The sequence below is a fragment of the Lactuca serriola genome, chromosome 7, assembly GCF_051521515.1.
Source record: "Lactuca serriola cultivar US96UC23 chromosome 7, Lser_US96UC23_V15, whole genome shotgun sequence".
Classification (NCBI taxonomy): Eukaryota; Viridiplantae; Streptophyta; class Magnoliopsida; order Asterales; family Asteraceae; genus Lactuca; species Lactuca serriola.
In genome coordinates this window covers 193,647,815-193,665,819 of record NC_136414.1, presented here as the reverse complement: position 1 = coordinate 193,665,819, position 18,005 = coordinate 193,647,815, and the positions used below count along the sequence as shown (strand labels likewise).

General features: G+C 33.8%; 2 protein-coding genes and 1 non-coding gene across 4 annotated transcripts; 1 reads left to right on the top strand and 2 right to left on the bottom strand.

Annotated features, from left to right (window-relative positions):
* Positions 1 to 3,976: 3,976 nt before the first annotated feature.
* Positions 3,977 to 4,049, bottom strand: TRNAA-AGC (transfer RNA alanine (anticodon AGC)). Its single transcript has one exon. It is a non-coding gene; the product is annotated as a tRNA-Ala (tRNA).
* Positions 4,050 to 4,472: 423 nt separating this feature from the next.
* LOC145064755 (HSP20-like chaperones superfamily protein) lies at positions 4,473 to 5,457 on the bottom strand. 2 transcript variants are annotated; one of them, XM_079012131.1, is made up of 3 exons: positions 5,115 to 5,457; positions 4,940 to 5,000; positions 4,473 to 4,854 (listed from the first exon to the last, which is right to left on the bottom strand). In XM_079012131.1, the coding sequence occupies exons 1-3, from the start codon at positions 5,232 to 5,234 to the stop codon at positions 4,574 to 4,576; spliced, it is 462 nt and encodes a 153-aa protein (XP_078868257.1). In that variant the 5' UTR covers positions 5,235 to 5,457; the 3' UTR covers positions 4,473 to 4,573. The 2 variants fall into 2 exon arrangements, with proteins under 2 accessions (XP_078868257.1, XP_078868256.1); XM_079012130.1 differs by having other exon boundaries at positions 4,940 to 5,453.
* A 1,594-nt stretch (positions 5,458 to 7,051) lies between these two features.
* Positions 7,052 to 17,766, top strand: LOC145062506 (uncharacterized). The gene is made up of 8 exons (XM_079010103.1): positions 7,052 to 7,763; positions 8,197 to 8,629; positions 9,034 to 9,706; positions 12,791 to 12,984; positions 13,528 to 13,763; positions 14,120 to 16,986; positions 17,127 to 17,315; positions 17,466 to 17,766. The coding sequence occupies exons 1-6, from the start codon at positions 7,611 to 7,613 to the stop codon at positions 16,955 to 16,957; spliced, it is 4,527 nt and encodes a 1,508-aa protein (XP_078866229.1). The 5' UTR covers positions 7,052 to 7,610; the 3' UTR covers positions 16,958 to 16,986; positions 17,127 to 17,315; positions 17,466 to 17,766.
* Positions 17,767 to 18,005: the final 239 nt, after the last annotated feature.

The following is an 18,005-nucleotide window of genomic DNA, read 5'->3' as shown; positions in this document are numbered from 1 at the left end:
AGATTATTTGATTGAAATTGCTTCACTTAAGAATTTCCTCAATGATACTTTTCAAATCAAAGACTTGGGAAATATTGGATATTTCTTAGGATTGGAATTCAGTTTTGTTAAAAATGGTCTTGTGGTTCATCAACAAAAGTATATTTGAGAATTGATCAAGTTCTATTACATGGAAGATTCTCCTGTTATTTCCACACCTTTAACAAATAATCTTTAGTTGTTACCAAATATGTCCAATCCTCTTGAAGATCCAACATCATACAAGAAACTGATTGAAAAATTAATTTTTTTGGTTCACAAAAGACCGGATTTATCTTTTGTTGTTCAGCATCTTAGTCAATTCAGCCAAAATCCTTGTCAAAATCATTATAAAGCTGCATTGCATGTTATTCAATATCTCAAATGAACTTATTCTCAAGGATTATTGTTTAATAATGCAAAAATTATTGATTGGAAGCTTATTGTGATTTTGATCATGCCTCGTGTTCCATTACCAGAAAGCCAGTCAGTGGATACTTTATTCTTTTTGGAGGAACACCTCTTTCATGGAAATCCAAAAATCAGATCATCGCTTCTTTTTCATATGATGAAGCAGAATACAGATCAATGAGACGTGTATGCTCCAAATTGGCTTGGTTAAGTCGAGTTCTTGAAGATTTACAAGTCAAGAATCTTACACCCATCCCACTGAAGTCCGACAACCTTGCAACTGTGTATATTGCTAAATTGTCACTATGTTCGACAAAAGCGACAAGATGGTCTTATTGTGTTGTCTCATGTTACTACTTCAAATCAGTTGGCTGATGTGTTTACCAAATCCTTAAATGGTCCCAAACATAAAATGATGTATCCAATCTGGTATTCACTTCATATCCCCCGTATTGAAGCGGGGGTGGGGGGGTGTTAGCCTAAGGATATTTTAGTCATTTCTTATAAAGTTACGTGGGTAATATAGTAAACTGGTTATAATAGATAACATATTTTTTTTGAACGCAATAAAGTAATTTAAATTGTTTAAAACAAAAACTTTAAGACCGTACGTATTCTGAATATAATGTTTTTTAATTTAAGTTTTGCTTTTTTAGTAAAATAAACTAAAAACTCTAAAAAAAACTCAATCAAACGTGTCCTTAACATTTTTTTGCCCTCGATATATCATCTGGCTTAATCAAAATAACCTTTCGGTCTATTTCTTATTCTGATAATTAGTTTCTTTTTCTTTGCCGACAAAACAAAGTGAATAGTTGTTTAGCTGTTCGTGTTCACATTTGGGTTTTTAATTTAATCGGAACTGTTTGTAACCAAACAAATATATATTATTATATTTTCCAATTTGTAAGTTACATAATTAATGTTTTGAATAAAACGGTACCTCCAATGCGACATCATTTTTAAGTAAATGTTAAACCATGCGAAACTATGTATATTCTTAATAAAATGAGGAACTTAATTTTTATAAGTAGAAACATATCAAAAAAAAAAATTGAATAGGTCTGCAAGCTGCAAAATAAATAACGTGCTATCCACTTTTTTATGGTTTGATTTAGTTTTCAACCATGAAATCGTCATTAATTTAATTAATTTTCCACTTTACTTATCCAAATCTATTTATTATATAAATGACTAGCTATTCATAATATTAAAAATTAAAAAGTTCCATATATAAAATGACAGGTCTATAATATTTCTGGTTTATAAATAAAATTGCGAATAATAATTTGACATTTGTCTTCTGTTTTCACATCCATTGAATTTGAAAAATTATTTATAGTTTTTTAGTTTTAAATTCTCATACGACCTTTACAAAAAAAAGGTCCACCCAAACACATTTTTTATTATTTTTTCAAACGAAAATAACAAATAAATATACATTTTAGAAAAAGAAATACAGACGTTGATTTATATCTTCCCTATCTCATTTTAATGGAATTCCCAGAATACGTTTGTTGTGCTGTTGTCCTGTTGCTCTTAGGAAAAGACCATACAATCATAAAATGTAAACGAACGTATCATATACGAAATATAAATATGTTTATAGTTCATTTTTCAAGATAGAAAGAGAACTTATATAGCCTATTATTTTACCATACAAGAAACGTTTTTTACTTCATATTTTCCGTTTAAAATCACCATGTTGCATCACTTTCAATAAAAATGTGAAGTTACATCAATTTAATGTTATGTCCTTTATTTAAATATTTAATGTGTAAGGAAATTAGAAGGAAACTATGGCACTAGTTTAATCTTTACTGTTTAGACCGAAATCATGCAAAAGGTTGGGGACATCAAATTTAATTTAAATTGACCTTTCTCTTAATTAAACAATATTTTTAATCCTTAAGTTTCTAATTATTACCATCATCATCTCTGCTCTCGTCTAGTATAAATGGGGGTAATGAGAAAATATGACGGTCGAAAGTTCTTACCATAAAATAAATAAACTGTTTTTATAGAAGACTTCCGACAAAAACAATAAAAAAAATAGATATACATAAAAGTATATAAATTGTCACTCCATGATGAAAAATACAAGGTTGTGTGTTGAAGGAAGAAATAATAAATGGAATAAATCCACACATAACAACAAGCAACATATGAATGGATACATAAGTAGTGATAGTATATATAAAAAAATAAGCCAGTTGCAGATACTAAAATATGAGAAAGTATGTGTTTGTATATATTTGTGAAACATGTATTAAAACACTAAAATTCTAGTTATTATGTATATAAAAAATAAGTCGGTTGCAGATACTAAAATATGAGTAAATATGTGGTTGTATACATTTGTGAAACATGCATAAAAACACTAAATTTCTAGTTATTATGTATCTAAAATCTTATTAATGGTAAGTATGTGTATGTATATATTTGTGAAACATATATAAAAACATTAAATTTCTAGTTAGCATGTATCTAAAATCTTATAAATGGTAAGCATGATAAAATGGACAAAAGTTAAGAACCATACAAAATTTTCCTGTAGATTTATCATGGTTATTTTATATTATCTTTGATGTTTTTATATATTTGTAAAACATAATAAATTAATAGAATATCCAATCTAACTAAAAATATGGGAAATAATATTAGTTGAAAAGAACTAAAAACCCAAAGGTCCAAGACTATTAGATTTGGAAGATTATGTGTAACTTAAAGAAAACTGATTAACGTGGAAGATTATGTGTTAACTAAAAGAAAAGTATTAGCTTTGGAAGATTATTAGTTTTTTTTTCTTTTTAACTAATTATTTGGCTTCTTTATAAAAACTGCGCCCCCTTGAAATTGAGAAAGACTTTTTTTGAAGAGTGTGATATAACACTTATGCTTATACTGATTAATAAGGTCTAATCTTTCACACGAACCATACATGTTTTCTCAGTGTGTCAGGTAAACATAGTCAACTTGAGAAACAATTTATGAGAAAATTAAGACTATAAAAAATAAATATTGTACAATTCTTTATCTCATATATTTGTCAATGTCATTTTCAAAAAAAACATTTTTTTTTGTGCAAAAAATCAATATATAACTTAATGTAGTGTATAAATAAGTTGGTGAACTGTTTAACTACCAATGTAACAACCAACTATCTCATTTTTGTGAGTTTAGATGACGACACTATTTATTGGTTAATTACGTCTTCAAATTAACATTTTATGTCATCTCTCTCATTATAACTCCAAGTTTTATGTTAATAAACACTTACACTAGCATTTGGTGACCGGTAAATTAAAATACTGATCACCAAATTACCGTTATAACCGGATTTTTCGAAATTCAATAACTAAATTGACAAGAAAATTTGTTATCAAATCAAGAAAAATGAAATAAGGTTTGTGAGTAAGTAACTAACTACTAGAAAACTGAAAACCATATAAAAATGAGGTTATCAAAAAGTAGGCTATAAAGCCCAAAACTTGATGGCAAAAATAAGTGGGTCTATAAAGCCCAAAACATACGGCAATTAAAAATATGGAGATGCGGGGTATCGATCCCCGTACCTCTCGCATGCTAAGCGAGCGCTCTACCATCTGAGCTACATCCCCAATATGATGTTTTTTAATATAGTATTTTAATTATTTAAATATATCTTTATTTTCCAATAGTTTCCCACTGAAGTGAGAATAATAGGGACGTAAGATGTTCGATGAAATGCCAGCCGAAAAGTCTTCAACTTGCACGCTGGGAATTGATGCGATGAGGAATAATGAAAGTGCATCTATTCTTCAAGAATCTATTTCTTCTTTGATTTCCATGAACATCCACTTGGTTTTACTTCTTGCTAATTTCATCCATCAAATATTTACCTTAAAATATGTGAATAAGCTTCATCGTGCATGACTTCAAAGCTACACCTCAAATTAATCTTTGATTTGCAACGAGTTAATTAATTACGAGAAATAACACATATATCATTTTGTTTTAGTTTTTTGTGAGCATTATATCACAGTAACAAGACATGATCAAGATTCAATAATTCAAGTGGTTTTATTGTTCTTTTCATGGCAAAATGTGCAGTGATTTGTGTATATATAATCAGTGTGTTTAATTACGAAATCAAAACCAAGGACTACCCAGATGAAGATTCTTTGATCACACCCTCAGTACAGTACTCCATTGATGGCGTCTTCGGAAGTCTAATGTCCAAAACTGTATCATTATACACATACGCCTCCGTCTTCTTCCAGTCTGTATTTTCCGGCAACTCCAACCGCCGCACAAAGCCATGCTCCCACCATTCGCCACTCCTCCAGTCTGTTCTTGATGATTCTCCTTTGTTCTTCCACACCCCACTAATCTCCATCACCTTTCCATTCTCAACACAAATTCGAACACTGCTTTTTTCTATTTCTGTTGCAATCAAAACAACCAACCATTCATAATGTCTGTAAATTCATAAGTACTATATATATAGAAATGAAGAAGAAAGACTTACTGGGTAGTTCGGATTTAAGAACATAACATGAGTCTGTTTGAAGCCAATCCACACATGGGTTCTGAAGATTAGACAACAACACACCTGGTTCAAATTCCCATAGTGGAAACGCATCCGATGGATCAAAGAATTTTGTAAACAATAATGGTCCAAACAATGATTTATCACCAAAAACCTTATGCATGATTGGACTTCCTTTTGCCATAAATGTAGCAAATATGTCTTCTCTCAAAGGAACACACCATTTACGTAGAGATTGGTCTTCTGATACAACCTCAAGCTTCATGCTAGCCATCGAATTAAGGTGGTGAAAAATGGATGCAAAGTTGATGTTTAGACAGATGTATAAGAGTGATCTTATAGTTTAAAAGTTACATATATAAAAAAAGTAGAAAGAACATATCGTATTGGAATATATGGAAGACTGTAAAGTTGTAGGAATATTGCGTTTTTCCAGATATTTCATGGAAATGTCTTGACTTAGAAGTTATATCCGTTGGATCACACAAGTCACTTCACTTTTGGTAATTATTATTCGGTGATCCTCTTTATAGTCAAGAATTCAAAAGAACCACTTTATGATAAAAGAAATTTATATGATGTAAAAGAATATTAATTGGATGTTGTCATGGTGCATTACATTAATTAGTGGCCTTATCTTTAGGTGTACAAATAAAAAGAGTTGAATTTTTAGGAAAATTGGCATGAAGTTTCTTGTGTAGTCACGGCATCCTTTTTTTTTGTGGGTTCTTTAATTAAAAGACGTGGTTTTGGTGTCGTTTTTTGTGTTGAGTTTTATACTTTTATAGCTACCTTTTTGCAAGTGGAGTTCTGTATATTGCTCATGGTATATTCTTAGTTTTTAGTAATGTATTTTATAATTCTAATTTCTATTGAATTTTATCGGTTATAGAAAATGCACAACTGTCGGGCCCAGCAAACGTGGGGTGTGCGATCACATAATGCCGGTGTTGCCAGGAAGCCCAAAATTTTAATCCGTCGCTAATCTGTCACTAGTCCGTCGTTACTCCGTCACAAACTCATTGGTATCTATCACTATTTGGCGCTAATCTGCCCCTACTCGTAGCTAATCCGAAAATTTTTAGACACATTTTTAGTTTTCGCACAAGGCCTTCAAATCAACAGACCATCCCTAACAACTACATATAATTGGTATGATAGACAAGATGCATGTAGCCAAGCACCACAATGATGCTATACAATGTGTTAAAACTCTACAAATTTTGATGTAATATATAACAACTTGAACACAAATCATTAAGATACTTAAGAAAACTGAACTTTTACATTTACAAGAGAACAATGACTTTTCAAGTCACAAGAACAAATGAATAAGAGGATGAGAGTTACTTAGAAGAACATGAAGAACCTAAAAGATGTGTCGATAACACTAGGGTATTTCAAACTAAAACATACTTGTATTTGAACACAAAAAGTTTCATCATAATCATGTAATAGTAATATTATTATAATATAATTGTATTTATCTTGTATTTTAGGAAATTATATACTCATCTTAGATAAGGATATATTCAAGTTTCAATAAAGACAAGGCGTATAAATTTATGCGCATAGTGGAAGTGTAAGTTAACTGTTCAAGAAAAACCGAAGGGCTTCAAACCCAGCGGTATCCAGTGTTGTCCTCCTTCCTTGAGTTCGAAGGTTCAAGTATTAGTTTATAATATATTTATATTTGCCGTTCAAAAAAAAATTATGCTAATATATAACTTTGACTTTAAAATGCAACAAAAATGTCCGTGCTAAAATAAAAAAGTAACTTTAGAAAATATTTTTAGGCTACATTAATAGAATAACAATATAATTCATTTTTATTTATATTTAAATAATATCGTTTTGACACATATTTAGATCTTTTTTATTTTGGATATCTATTTCCCTTATTTTATATAAAATCATCAGAATGTATTTTAGATTTTAGATGTCATTATTTTAAAAAAAAATCAAAATATTAAAAGTAAGTTTTTATCTTTACTTGAAATAATTAAATTACCTGAAATGATAATTATTATTATTACTTACACCAAAATGAATTGTTATTTCATTAACGCAGGTGATTACGAAATGCCGGCAACTGAATGAAAACCTTCCATAACGGTCAACTATCTTCATGATCGACTCCCAAATCGTTAGGTTTCTTTCTGCATTCCTTAACCAGACTATCATTTTATCCCTGAAATAGTACTTCAAACACCTGCTCCACGGCTTCTTTCTGCGTCATTGTTGCGTTTATGGGATTTTTCTTTTCTACAATCGACGCGTGAGAAGAAATATATATGCATGAGAACGCCGATGAAATTCAAAACTTTTCTATAAAAATCAAACCTTGTGCTTTTGTATCTCTGGCAGCATTCTTCCAACATATTAATCGATTATTATTTTTTTCAAACTGCTCCTGTTTCCGTTTGATTTTGAAGAATTGTTGGCTTTTTCTGGGGTTTCTTTCATTCGGAACCCAGAATTCGACATTTCTTCGAATTTATTGATTCTTGACCAACGAATATACGTGACATGCTAAACGTAACTTTGAGCGTTCGTCGACGATGATAACTGCTGCTTTCTTGTCAAATTGGGATATATGGTTTCATTATATTTATACTTGTACGAACCCACATTGTTGATATAAGAAAAAATGGGCGCCAAAGGGATGGTTTCATTCATAGCAATTGTTGCTCTACTTTTCCCTTTGGCAGCAACAATAGTTTCAAAATGCTACAGAAATACCCAGCAGCAACTGCCACTTGGTAATCTAAGGAATTTGGAGGAGACGATGGATGAGGAAACGGTACCACTCTGCTCTTGCTCATATTAGTTCCACTTTTTGTTTCTTTTCGAGAATTTTAGATGTAAATGTATATGGTTATAGATGGTAATTACCATCATGAATTACTGCTAAAGTTAATTAAAGACAGCTTTGTTGTAGTTGATTTCCACGCCCAACAAGTGTTTGTTGTTTTGCTTAAGCCACAATCTATTATATATGCGATTTGTTATCCTTCAACTGCCATCAGAACGCTAAGATTATTCTTAAGGAGCTACTATCAGATGCTAGTTTGATGTTTTTTTGTTTTTCAAGAACTTTACATGTAAATATATGGTTTACTGTCATGCTCACAAAGTGTTTGTTGTTTTGCTTGACCCACAATCTTTATATGATTTTGATATCACATGTTATTAGTAACCAAGATTGATTGCTCTAATATGATTATAATTGACAGTTTGAACTATTAAGGACCAATTGTGGAGCAGAGTTTACTCATTTAGTTGAAGCTCTTCAAGATCTTGAATCCAATGGCATTGATAAATTACCTTTGGAAAAAGAAAATTTTATGCTAGATTGCTTGAGGGTGGAATCACCAATTCCAGTTCCTATTCGACGCAAGTTGGCTGAATCAAATTGTGAGCCTCACTGTACAGAAGAAACCCCTAAACAAAATGGTCAAAGTCAAACTTTGGATATAGAACCAATTCCATTTGCTGTTATTAAAGCAGACGGGGATGAGAGTGGAATCACCAATACCACAATCATTATTGCTGTCGTTTCCACTTCAGTTGTCACATTTCTTCTTGCTACCCTTTTGTTTTGTTGGTATACCAAGTCTTATAGTGGGGTGCAAAATGACGAAAAGCCCCTTCTCAGCTTAAGCACGAGTGAGTACTCCAATGGGTATTTCTTTTATGGCAAATTTCTGATAATAGCAACACACTTTATCCTCCTTACCAATATAGGCAATGTACACTATTTTTTACTCATAATTACACTTTTTACCCATAATAACGACATGTTTACAATTTTTACCAATATTTGCAATTTTTTTCCCATAATAGCAACATACCTTCATATTCTTTATATAAAATAGCAACATGCTTACAAGTTTTACCCATAATAGCAACGTGCCTTCATTTTCTTGTACTATATAACAAATAAAGTACATTGACTATATTGGTAAAAAAGGTAAACTACTTTGATATTATCAGAAATTTGCCTTTCTATGATCATTCAAGTTGGCTTGTATGTTGGTTGTTTTGATGTGGATATGATATTAAACTTTCAGGTTCTTCTCAAAAACCTTCATACACTGGGCAAAAGTCTAACAAAGGCTTTGGAAATGGTGGAGATAATTTGTTGTCTACAAAATCAGACATAAAGAAAACAATTTCATCAGTGAATTCAAGTGTTTCATTAGGTATTCCATTAGATCCACCTCCTGGAAATTTGATTGCTTCTGGAATTGCTCCCCTGAAACCACCACCTGGCAGGCCTGATTTGGCTTTAAAAGCTCCACCGGGAATGAACGATCTACACACTCCCCCTCTCAACACCAGTTCTCCTCCTTCTCGATCGCCAGCTGGCGGCGGTGGTGCCGCCACCGCAGCTCCGGTGTTATCACCATCTGCGGCTCCTTTGAGTCTTCATGGTCCTTCACGAGCCGCTTCAGCTAGACGGCCTCCGTTAGCTGCACCACCGCCTCCACCGCCATCTGGAAAAGCACCGCCACCGCCTCCGCCATTAAAGCAAGGTCCACGACCGCCGCCGCCTCCAGGTGGTGGTATGAAAGGTCCGCCTCGACCACCTGGTGTAGGGTTGAAAACTACACGTCCTTCACCAGGTGATGCTGATGGTGATGACTCTAATAAAGCTAAGTTAAAGCCCTTCTTTTGGGATAAGGTTATGGCAAGCCCTGATCAAGCTATGGTTTGGCATCAAATTAGAGCAGGGTCATTTCAGTAAGTTGGATTTTTTTGGGAAAATGACTCTCGAAGGTAATTAACTTTTGTGTTTGTACTCATTTGGTCCCTTTTCTTTTTTTTGTATTCAATATACCATCGAACTTGTTATTTGTGTTCGCCATAACCCTTTTGACCTGTGATAGCCGGTCAAAGGGTTATGATGAACACAAACAACAAGTTCAATGGTATATTGAGTACAAAAAAAAAAAAATGACCAAATGAGAACAAATGCAACAGTTGGTTACCCTCCTGATTCATTTTCTCTTTACTCATTTACAGCAAATCCCACGTCATCTCCTACTAATAGTAATGATTTTATGAGATTCATTCTTGTTTCTCTTCAAAACATAACCCACGAAAGAACATTATTCATACATGTACAATTTTGTAATGCACTTGAATATTTATTAGGGGAATCTTGACTAAGCAGACGCATTTCATGACTACATTTACATTTTCAATCAAATGATTTATCGTATCATGGATTCTAGACAAGTCTACAAACGAGTGGAATCACAAGTGTTGTGATGTTTGAGTTTACTTAACTTTAAGATCGAACTCATAGGATAAGATACAACATCAATATGTACAATATTATGGTGATGTGTCTACAATATCATGCTGCTTTTGTAGACACATCACCATAATATTGTACATATTGATGTTGTATCTTATCCTATGAGTTCGATCTTAAAGTTAAGTAAACTCAAACATCATAACACTTGTGATTCCACTCGTTTGTAGACTTGTCTAGAATCCATGATACGATAAATCATTTGATTGGAAATGTAAATGTAGTCATTAAATGTGCCTGCTTAGTCAAGATTCCCCTAATAAATATTCAAGTGCATTACAAAGTTGTACATGTATGAATAATATCCTTTCGTAGGTTATGTTTTGAAGAGAAGCAAAAATGAATCTCATAAAGTCATTAATATTAGTAGGAGATGACGTGAGATTTGTTGTAAATGAGTAAAGGGAAAATGAATCAGGAGGGTAACCAACTGTTGCAATTGTTTTTGGTCCCTTTCTTTTTTTTGTACTCAATATACCATCGAACTTATTGTTTGTGTTCACCATAACCCTTTGACCGGCTATCACATGTCAAAAGCCGATCAAAAGGGTTATGGTGAACACAAACAACAAGTTCGATGGTATATTGAATACAAAAAAAAAAAAAAAAAAGGACCAAATGAGTACAAACGCAAAAGTTAATTACCCTCAAGAGTCATTTTCCCGATTTTTTTTAACAAGGTTTAATTAGAGAAAATGACGAAAATGCCCATATTGGGGAGGACTTTAAACAACATAGCCATTTTTTAAAACTTTTTTCATAAAAAACCACCAATTTCGCAATTCACTGTGAAATTTGCTTTTTGATAGCCCACACCAAAAAAAAACAATATAAAAGAAAATTTTATATATACTGCCAAATGTGGAAGAACAATTTTGCATAAAGTTTTAGTTTTGTAATACTTTTTTGGGTGGGGACCACAAAAGGAAAGGTAGAAAAAATATGTCTGTTTTGTTTAAATAAACTGCACAAACGGTCCTTGTGGTTTGCTCAAAATTGTCATTTTATTTCAAAAAGGTTTTGACTAGCACCAATGGTCCAAAACTTTCATTTTGTTGCGTTTTTGTCCAATCTGTTTTGATTTTTTTTCAAAATAATGGATTTGCCCCTATTAATATGATTTTCTCTTTTTTATTATTTTTTTATGATTTTCAAATTAAAAAAAAAACAAGAAAATAAAAATAAAAATAAATCTCTCTCTCTCTCTCTCTCTCTCTCTCTCTCTCTCTCTCTCTCTCTCTCTCTCTCTCGTTTTCTTCTTCCCCACTATTACTACATCGCCGCCCACTTGCCATTCTTGCCGGATAACACCGCCGGCCACCATATCATTTTCACCGGAAACACCATCGGCCATCTCTCCGGCCATCAAACAGATCAGAAGACAAAGAAACAAACAGAGATGTCTTCATTTAGGGTTTCTAAATCAGATGAGCTACTATCGAGGTTACAACACTACCGCCGTCTCTCCTTCTGTTCGTTGAGTGTTTACCAAGAGAAGAGAGAAAAAGCCGGCAGTGGAGGGAGGTCCGACGCCAATGTCAAAACTACCCTCCATGACTGTTTCTATAAAAATCAAAAGAAGAAAACATCACAAAACTCAAATTGGTGTATTCGAAGAACCCTAAATCAACAAATTGTAGCATATAAACATACTGATCTTACCCTTGATGATTTTGACGAGACCCAATTTCCAGATCCATGATAAGTAGTTTCAAATAGCCAACGATCCCGGTTTTAATTTGATAAGACGAAGACCCAATCGAAGAAAAGCAGCAGCAGCAGTCATCGATCTCAACTGTCTTTCTTCTGTCCAATAGAAAACGCAAAGAACTGGAGAGGGTGAAGCAGATCGAAAGCAGCAGCGGGAGGCGGCGATAGCCGCTTTGCCTCTTCTTTCCTCTTCTTCGGTTGTAAACAACTAGTGGAGAGAGCGAGAGGTGACACCGGTGATAGATGGGTTATGGTATTCGAAGGAGGAGGTGGGTTAAGATGGTGGTGGCAGGCAGCGTTCCCAATTGCCTGCCGTGTGTCATTTTGATGCTCGTCGACGAGAAAGGAGGTGAACGGAGATGGGGACGGCGGAGGGAGGAAGCAGCAGCTTTGATCGATGGTGGGGTGTTTGGATTGTTGAGTATTAAGTGTGTGTGTGTGTGTGAGAGAGAGAGAGAGAGAGAGAGAGAGAGAGAGAAAATCTTTTTTATTTTTCTTTTAATCAGAAAAAGCATTTAAATAAAAAAAATAGGAAAAGAAATTACCAAGGGTAAAATAGTCATTATGAAAAAGTTTATAGAAAACTGGACCAAACTCGCAACAAAATGAAAAATTTGGACCTCTGGTGCTAGTCCAAACCTTTTTGGACCGAAGTGACAATTTTCAGCTAACCATAGGGACCATTTGTGCAGTTTTTTCGTTTTGTTTAAAGCATTCCCATGGGTATTTTTGTCATTTTCTCTTTTTATTTAGTCGAAGTTTGTGAATCATAATCATAATGTGTTTTTAATAAACAGGTTTAATGAAGAAATGATAGAAAATTTATTTGGATATAATGAGAAAAACAAAGGGAGCAACAGGAAGAGTTCATCACAAGATCCCTCTTCGAATATTATTCAAATTATTGATGGAAAGAAGGCCCAAAATTTGTCCATTCATCTAAAAGCAATTAATATTACAACAAATGAAGTTTGTGATGCACTTAAAGAAGGTAACCCTTTCCTTACTTCACTTAAATATGATAAGTTTTGTGTCCTTTTAATTGTGCTTTTAGTTATTTTCGTAAATAAATATAATAGCAAGGTAAATTTTTTACATGGAACATGTAGCCTTAACTTTTTGCTTATGTGGCATTCAATCAATGATGATTTGGCAATATAAATTTCAAATCATCATTCAAAGCATTACTAAGTAATTTATATCAATCCCCATATCTCCATTATAACAAAGCAGAGTTACATTATTTGAGCTATACTGCATTTTTTGTAATTTTCAACCAAATTTTTATTGATTTGTTAGTTTTAAATGTTCGTTGGCATTATTTTAATCTACTCTATATTTAATTCGGTTTTACATATTACTTTTATTAAACATCATGAAAATGGTTGTAATCAGTATAAAATAATTAGTACGTTGTTATTAAAAGTAAAAACTAGAATATATCGCCCAATTCAATAAAAAAAAGTACATTGCTATTTCATAATGATGCTTCTTTCTTTGGTTAAATACTTTCATAATGATGCTTTTTTGTTAGGAAATGAGCTCCCAGTAGAGCTTATTCAAACATTGCTGAAAATGGCACCAAGTGTAGAAGAAGAAATGAAGTTAAGATTATATGATGGGGATTTATCTCGCCTTGGACCTGCAGAGAAGTTTCTAAAAAGATTAGTTGAAATTCCATTCGCTTTCAAAAGACTCGAAACTTTACTTTTTATGTGCACACTTCAAGAGGAACAAGATATCATCAAAGAATACTTCCAAACATTAGAGGTAAAACTCTACCTTATGTCCATTAAGTCATATATGGATAAAGTGGCTTAATGAGTAACGATGTCTATCTGTATAAAATGTTGTACACATAAGGTCTTGTTTCTTTTCTATCTGAGTAAATCGTCAAGACTAAAATATCATTTTACCCTTACATTATTTCCAACGAAACAATTTTCACAATATTCATCATTTTAAAGTGAGAGGTGTTGGGTGTACTAGTTCATGAAGCCAGGTTTTTTGGCTTAACCAATTAATTCATTCTATCCGGATTAAGCCAAAAGAAACAACCCAATAAAAAAGTAAAAACTCATCTTTGTGTTATCTAACTTTAAGGTATTTTTCAACTTTTTTTACAGTCTGCTTGCAAAGAACTTAAAAAAAGCCGGTTGTTTTTAAAGCTTCTAGAAGCCGTTTTAAAAACCGGGAACCGTATGAATGATGGAACATTCCGTGGAAGCGCACAAGCATTCAAACTTGACACTTTGTTAAAACTTTCTGATGTTAAAGGAGTCGATGGAAAAACAACTCTTTTACATTTTGTAGTAGTTGAAATCATTAGGGCGGAAGGTATACGAGTAGCCAAAAGCGATGACCTTCTAGAAGAAGCCGCTAATTCTTCAAAAGACACGGACGAATACTATCGCAATCTTGGTCTCCAAGAGGTGTCAAGATTGTGTGGTGAACTTGAAGATGTTAAGAAAGCCGCCACTATTGATTCAGATGGGTTGACTGGAACGGTTTCTAAATTTGGAAACGCGCTTGTAAAAGCACGTGATTTTTTAGATACGGATTTGAAGAATTTACAAGAAAATAATAGTTATGATGATGATGAGGATGAGGATGAGGATGAGTTTCCCGGGATTTTGTCTGGATTTGTGCAAAGTGCAGAGAAGGATATTATGTGGATGCTTGAGGAAGAAAAGAGAATAATGGCACTTGTGAAAAAAACAGCCGATTATTTTCATGGACAAGCCGGGAAAGATGAAGGGTTGAGATTGTTTGTTATTGTTCGTGATTTTTTGATTATTTTGGATAAAGTTTGTAAAGAGATTAAAGAAACTCCTTTAAAGCTGCCACCTAAGCCCATACAGACAAAATTAGACGAGAAGAAAGATGGCTCGCCATGTAGGATGACAGAAGAGAAGAAAGATGGCTCGTCATGTAGGACGACAAAAGAGAAAAAAGATGGCTCGCCATGTATGACAACAGAAGAGAAAAAAGATGGTTCGCCAGGTAGGACGACAGAAGAAAAGAAAGATGGTTTACCACATAGGACGACAGAAGAGAAGAAAGATGGTTCGCCACGTAGGACGACAGAAGAGAAGAAGGATGGTTCGCCACGTAGGACGACAGAAGAAAATAAAGATGGTTCGCCACGTAGGACGACAGAAGAGAAGAAAGATGGTTCGCCATGTAGAACTACAGAAGAGAAAAAAGATGGCTCGCCATGTAGGACGACAAAAGAGAAGAAAGATGGTTCGCCAGGTAGGACGACAGAAGAGAAGAAAGATGGTTCGCCACGTAGGACGACAGAAGAGAAGAAAGGTGGTTCGCCACGTAGGATGCCAGAAGAGACGAAAGATGTTTCGTCTCTAAGGACATGGGAAAATGATGATTTGCCGAGTCAGACTGGGGAAAGTGATGATTTGAAACGTGAGACACGAGAAGGTGAGGGTTTCCAAGATTCCTGGAAGAATTATGATTTGGGGCATGAGAAGCTGGAAAATGAGGATCCACAAGAAGTTGATGATCTCCAAGATTCTTGGAGTGATGATAGTGTTGAACATGAGAAACATGAAAGTAGGGGTCCACTAGAAGTTGATGATCTCCAAGATTCTTGGAGAAATGAGGATCTAGGACATGAGAAACAGGAAAATAAGGATCCACAAGAAGTTGATGATCTCAAAGATTCTTGGAGAAATGAGGATCTAGGACATGAGAAACACGAAAATGAGGATCCACAAGAAGTTGATGATCTCCAAGATTCTTGGAGAAATGAGGATCTAGGACATGAGAAACAGGAAAATGTGGATCAACAAGAAGTTGATGATCTCCAAGATTCTTCGAGAAATGAGAATCGAGGACATGAGAAACAGGAAAATGAGGAGTCACGACAAGTTGATGATCTCCAAAATTCTTGGAGAAATGAGGATCTGGGACATGAGAAACAAGAAAATGAGGATCCGCGAGAAGTTGATGATCTCCAAGATACTTGGAGAGATGAGGATCTAGGACATGAGAAACAGGAAAATGAGGATCCGCAAGAAGTTGATGATCTCCAAGATTCTTGGAGAAATAAGGATATGGGTGATGAGAAACAAGAAAATGCGGGACCACGAGAAGTTGGTGCTCTCCAAGATTCTTGGAAAAATGAGGATCCAAGACATGGGACACGAGAAAGTGAGGGTCCACAACAAGTTGATGGTCTCCAAGATTCTTGGAGAAATGGGGATCTTGGACATGTGCCACAAGAAGGTGAGAGTCCACAAGAAGTTGATGATCTCCAAGATTCTTGGAAAAATGAAGATCAAGAACATGAGACACGGGAAAGTGAGGATCCACCACGCAAAATAGAGGAAAATTATGATTTACTTCATGAGACACAGGAAATAAAATCACCATACAAGATCGAGGAAAGTGATGATTTAGGACATGAAGCATTGGAACATGATGATTCACAACATAAAACACATGATAATGATTCTGGTGATGATGATGATGCTTTACAAGCTACGGCACGGGAAGATGAAGATTTGGAGGTTAAGAGACAGGAAGTTGATGATTCACAACATAAGACACATGATGATGGTGATGATGATGATGATTTACAATCTAATACCACATGGGAAGATGAAGATTTTGAGATTAAGATACAGGAACTTGATAATCCACAACTTATGACACTCGAAGATGATGAGATGGAACCTAAGCCACAGGAGAATGAGCACATGCAGCCTAAGACACTGGAAGATGAAGATTTGCAAAATGAGACACGGGAAACTGATGATTTGCAAAATGAGACACAAGAAACAAATGATTTGCAACCTGAGACTGAAAAGAAAGATGATTTTCCACCTTCAGAACTCCTCCAATCCGGTTTTCATGTTCCAAAAGAACGACTTATTCCTGCCATTGCATTGAGAAGGGTGGATACTTTTGATTCAGACGAGAACTCAAGTTCAGATGACGACTAATTCATACATATTCTTTGTCTACATACCAGGTATATTCTTTTTTCCAAAATACACAATAATCATAAGAATCCCATCTTTTTCAAGAACACAAAATCCTCATGTATAAGCATTAAGAAAGACTATATTAAAGTTGCCATGTTTCTAATATGGCTTTATCATGTGGCTGTAGTTGGAACACAAAAACAAGCTGATATTGATACAAAAGATACATGGCAAGAGACTTCAAACTTCAAACACCTGACTGAAGCTAGCTAACCATGCCATTTTGCATAGAAAAGGAACTTGATCATTGGCAAATGTTTAATTTTTTCTTCTCCATGATGGATCTTCATTGGGTGTAGCACAGAAAACGAAACAGGTACATAATGTTTCTATTTTTCAGTATTAATATGAGAAATGAGAAATGCAAGTACATTAAAAAAATAAGTTTCTTGTATCAATAAAAACATAAAGTATGTTGCTATTTCCTACAATTTGCCCTTATTATTATTATGTTTCTTTGTTTCAGGTTAGGAAATGGAGAGGCTAGTGACTTACTTGTCATTGTACAAATTGTTAGGGTAAAGAACAACATAAGCTTATTGCAGTAAATATGAATGTAAATTGTTGTAAATCTCAATACACAGCCTTTTTTGGGTCTTTATGTATTGCACAGGCTTTATGTATTGTTCAGTGGAGGCCGAAAGCTTAAAATGATTGTACGTTATGCTCAAAGAAGTTATACAAGGTTATTTTTGACCTTTACTCCTTGAATGGTATGTAATGTACCCATTGGGTCTTTTTAAGTACAGGATAAAATTCGTCGGAAGGTGTTGGGTCAACTTTGTGTCTTTTTTATAGTTTTATAATGATAAACGTATTAAATACATTTAAAATATTGTATCACTAAAATTATAGATATATAAAAAGGTTCCATAGTTATATAAAGATTTGTATACATCACATTCAACTGATTTGACCTATTATCAATAAATTACAACTTGATAATTAATTTATTTTCATATGAATAAGTTTAAATGGCACCTCTAAAAAGGACTTTAACTTTACT